The sequence below is a fragment of the Camellia sinensis genome, chromosome 11 (assembly GCF_055761805.1).
Source record: "Camellia sinensis isolate YWXY chromosome 11, ASM5576180v1, whole genome shotgun sequence".
Taxonomy (NCBI): domain Eukaryota; kingdom Viridiplantae; phylum Streptophyta; class Magnoliopsida; order Ericales; family Theaceae; genus Camellia; species Camellia sinensis.
The window spans coordinates 124,802,650-124,807,192 of record NC_138971.1 but is presented as its reverse complement, the minus strand read 5'-3'; the positions used below and the strand labels follow the sequence as shown (position 1 = coordinate 124,807,192).

The 4,543-nt window shown below is 38.9% G+C and overlaps 1 protein-coding gene across 1 annotated transcript; it reads right to left on the bottom strand.

Annotated features, from left to right (window-relative positions):
• Positions 1-786: 786 nt before the first annotated feature.
• LOC145802607 (uncharacterized) lies at positions 787-4,296 on the bottom strand. Its single transcript, XM_082895366.1, has 4 exons — positions 2,424-4,296; positions 1,779-2,024; positions 1,539-1,669; positions 787-1,434 (listed from the first exon to the last, which is right to left on the bottom strand). The coding sequence occupies exons 1-4, from the start codon at positions 4,294-4,296 to the stop codon at positions 787-789; spliced, it is 2,898 nt and encodes a 965-aa protein (XP_082751492.1).
• Positions 4,297-4,543: the final 247 nt, after the last annotated feature.

Genomic DNA, 4,543 nt, shown 5'->3' with positions numbered 1-4,543 from the left:
TAAATATTCTGTTGTATTTTCAATTTATTTTCAATTTAGAAATCCTTTTATCAAATGACAATTGTTAATATTTGGTATTTTTATGTGAAAAATAAAAGGCTTAATTTTTTCATTTAAAAAAAAAATCAAATTAAATAGTTTTTGAATATAAAAAAAATAATGAAATAATTTTGATAATGCATGGTTTTCTTTTATGTATTTATTATTGGTATTTGACAATGTAGTTGATAATCTTTTGATTATGTTGAATTGGATTGTTATCCAAAAAAAAATATTAATAAATTGTTGTATTATATTTAAAATTTGTAAAAGTTTAAACTGCCAAACCGATTCGCATCCATTCGATCAATCCGCATTCGTCAATCCGGCTGATGGATACAGATTAATTTTTTCTAATCTGTCAATTCGGCGGCCAGATAACGGATTAAAAATTTCCCAACTACAACCGAACCACAAACACTCTTAATTCATTAAAGAGAATCAACTAAATAAAGTCAATATTTTGCATCCTTAATAATCAAAACTAACACATCCATAAAAAGGATTGCCTTCTTTACTAAGCCACCACCTCCGCTGGTTAGATTGCTAGCAGTTAAAGTCAGAATTGATGACCAAAAAATGTCACAGGAGATTGGTTAAAATAAGAGAAATTTTTATTGAATAATTCTATGTAATCCACTATTCTATGGTATTCTTTTTTTGATTCAATGGAAAAACATAGCAGCAGAAGTTTAGCAGAACACTACAGAGATAACATAGTAGCAAAATAACAAAACAGCAAGGGGGCTAATCCCTCAGCTCAACAGTGCCAAGTATGTCTGCAATAAGCAGCTCCTGCAATACATTTGGGGGATCTTCCAACAGAACAACATGTTCATCTTGAGCAACACCAATCTGAGCCAGTTGATCAGCACATTTGTTGCCCTCTCTCAGAGTGTGCTTTAGAGAACAGTGGCATCTTTTTAGCAGAAATTTGGCATCCTCAATAAGAGCTCTGCAGGGAGAGTTGCTGTAAGGACCATCTTGGATTTGAGATAGTGCCAATGCAGAATCTGTTTCAATCTCCACTTCATGTGTGTTTTTCTGGAAAAGGATGGTGAGACCCCTGTAGATGGCCCACAACTCAGCTTCAAGACTTGAGCAATGACCGAATTTTCCATAGAAGCCCCAGACCCAAAGACTTGTTTCATCTCGTAGTAAGCCTCCATAACCAGCTTGACCTGGATCCCCTTTTGAGCAGCCATCAACATTCAGCTTTAACTTACCTGCAGGTGGATGAAGCCAACAAATTAGTTTAGGATTGGGAGGATTTGGATGGAGGGCAAATTGGAAAGCCTCTGCAATCTCATGAGCATAGTTCCATATGTTCTTGAGACTAGATTGAATGGGGTTAATTTGTTTTTCAAAAACCAATTTGTTTCTATCTTTCCAAATCTGCCAGATGGTAGAAATAAAAACAATCTGCTATTTAGTTTCAAAAAATAGATTTTTATCTTTCAAGTTAGAAATGACCCATTCATTGAAAGGTTGATCACAACCAGCCCTCCACCAGGGAGGATCTCTGATTTCAGTCCAATAGTTCTTGGAGAAAATGCAATTTCTGATAAGGTGGGGCATGTCCTCACTAACTGACCCACATCGAGGGCATAGATCATTAGTAGCCATATTCCTCACAAGACGAAGTTTATTAGTGAGTAATCTCCCATGTAGAAGAAGCTAGAGGAAGCTTTTCAGTTTATGGGGCACCTTAAGTTTCCACATTCATTTCCAATCTTCACCAGCTGGCTCATGATTAGCAATGAGGCTGTATGCTGAGGCAGTAGTGAAATTACCACATAGTGAGCCAATCCAGAAAGGGGTATCTGTAAAAGTGACAAAATGGGGTCTATGGATTTTAAGAATGTCCTGTAGAGCTTGAGGGCTGACAAGATTTTGAAGAGCTTCCTCATCCCAGTTGCCATCATCAGTGAACACAGTACTAACCTTCAGATGCTCATTAGCTTGTTGGGGATTGTGTGTTTCAGCTAGAGGTTGTGAACCACACCACCAATCATTCCAAAAGGAGACGTTATTCCCATCCCCCACATTCCATTTGACTCCTCTCCTCGGAATGTCTTTGTTCCTATGAATGCTTCTCCAGATATGAGAAGAGTTGGTTTTGGGGGGGGATTGACACAAGGTGTTTTTGTTAAGATATTTAGAATGGAGAACTTTACACCAAAGTTTGTTTTTATCACTTAGTAGCTTCCAACCAAGTTTGGACAAGAGGGTAGTGTTATTATCTCTAGCCTTACAAAGGCCTAGGCCACCTTTAGCTTTGCTTCTGCAGACCTTGTCCTAATTAACAAGATGCACTCTTCTATTACTATCCGTTTCACCCCAAAGAAAGTTTCGATTGAGTCTATCAATGTCATCACACATACTTCGAGGTAGTTCCATGGTTTGCATATTATAGTTAGGGATCGCAGAGGTCACTGATTGGATGAGGGTAAGCCTACCAGCAAGGGAGAGGTTTCTGGCATTCCAACCTGAAAGTTTGTTCTTAAGCTTTTCCATGATATCCTGAAACAAATGTTTGTTGACTCTACCATGAATCATAGGGGAGCCAAAGTATTTACCAAGGTCTTGAGTAAGGGGAATGCCACTCAGATAGCTAAGGGATCGGGCCTTGTTATAAGGCACATTGGGGGACACGAAGAGTTTGGATTTGTTGTAGTTAACTTTTTTGCCAGATATAGCACAAAACTCAGTTAAAGTATCCATAATGGTGGTACAATTTTGTCTATCAGCTTTGGCAAAAAGAATAAGGTCATCTGCAAAGAAAAGATGAGAGATGGGCGGGCTAGTGCGAGTAGCTTTAATACCCTTCCAGGTATTGCTGCCAACCTTGGAATTTATCATGTTGGAAAATCTCTCCATGCAAAGGACAAATAGGTAAGGGGAGAGAGGATTGCCTTGACGGAGACCTCTCTCATTTTTAACACTATCAAGCACCTCACCATTCCAAAGAATATTGAATTTGTTATTGGTGACACAACTCATGATAAGGTCAACCCATCCCTCATTCAGGTTCAATTCAATGAGGGTATCCTTAATAAAGTTCCAAGAGAGTCTGTCATACGCTTTTTCAGGGTCTATTTTGAAGATCATCCCTCCACTTTTCCCTTTTTTATGCCTCAAAGTATGGAGGATTTCCTGGGTTATAATGATATTATCGGTGGTATTACGCCCCGGTATGAAACTGCATTGATTGGGGCTAATCAAGTTGTCAAGAAAAGGGCGAATTCTAGCCACAATTAATTTGGAAATAATTTTATATGTAACATTGCAGAGGCTGATAGGTCTAAATTGCTTTATGTTTTCAGGATTATCAATCTTGGGAATGAGAACAATGAGGGTCTCATTGATCTCAGCAGGCACAGATTTGTTGAGGAAACACTGTTTAACAAAGTGACACACTGACTGCCCCACAATGGGCCAATATCTTTGATGGAAGATTGCTTGCATGCCATCTTTTCCTGGGGCTTTGTAGGCCCCAATACTCTTGACAGCATGATGGATATCAAAATTGGTGATAGGCTTCAGAAGAGTATCATTATTTTCTTTAGTAAACTTAACTAAAGTAACATTATTCCAATGGTCTAAACAGACCTCATCTTCTTTACGAAAGAGATTTTGGAAATACTGGAGGATGATGTTTTTGACCTCAGCCGTTTCCGTAATCCAGTTATTATCATCATTCTTGAGGGCATTAATTTTGAGTTTCCTTCTCTTGGTTAAGGTGGAGATATGGAAATATCTGGTGTTTTTGTCACCAAGGGTAATATATTTAGACAGCGATTTTTGAAACCAAAGCATTTCTTCTTGAAGCAGAGTCTCATTATACTCCTTGATGAGGGCTTTTTCAAGGATTTGAAGATTATGGGAAAATTTCTCAGCAAGAGTTTTTTGGATACCCCCTAAACGAGCACAAAGTCTCCTTTTTCTTTTAAAGATATTACCAAAGACATTTTTATTCCAGTCAGTAACTCTATAGGTGAAGTCAGCAGTTGCATCCAAGAGGTTGTGGTGCATATTCACCCAAGAAGTTTGAATCACAGCATTAAGGCCAGGATGTGACATCCAGGCCGCCTCAAATCTAAAAGGTCTATTGAAAGGGTTCAGGGAGTGCATACCTTGGGTATAGACCACAAGAGGAGAATGATCAGAATACGTTCGAGGGAGAACACAAACAGAGGCTTCAGGAAACATAGTTCGCCATTCCTCATTACACAGAGCTCTATCAAGTCTTTCCATGGTGTTGGCCGTTCCTTGACGGTTGTTAGTCTAGGTCATACGGGGGCCAGAGCTACCGAGATCTATGAGCTTGCAGTTGTTAATTCGGTCAAGGAATTTCCGAGTCCTTCCAGAGTTTTGATTGGGTGAGAAACTTCTGCGTTCACTCTGGTTGGCATAATCATTGAAGTCTCTAGCAACAAGCAATGTCTGTCCAAATTGTTGGCCACACCCTCCAAATTATGCCACAGTTGGTCACGTAAAGTGG

Coding starts and splice junctions, on each gene's coding strand:
- LOC145802607 (XM_082895366.1), bottom strand. CDS start 4,296: ATGGAAAGACTTGATAGAGCTCTGTGTAATGAGGAATGGCGAACTATG. Junction 2,025..2,423: donor AACCATGGAACTACCTCGAA/GTATGTGTGATG, acceptor CACAACCTCTAG/CTGAAACACACAATCCCCAA. Junction 1,435..1,538: donor TCCTCCCTGGTGGAGGGCTG/GTTGTGATCAAC, acceptor ACCATCTGGCAG/ATTTGGAAAGATAGAAACAA.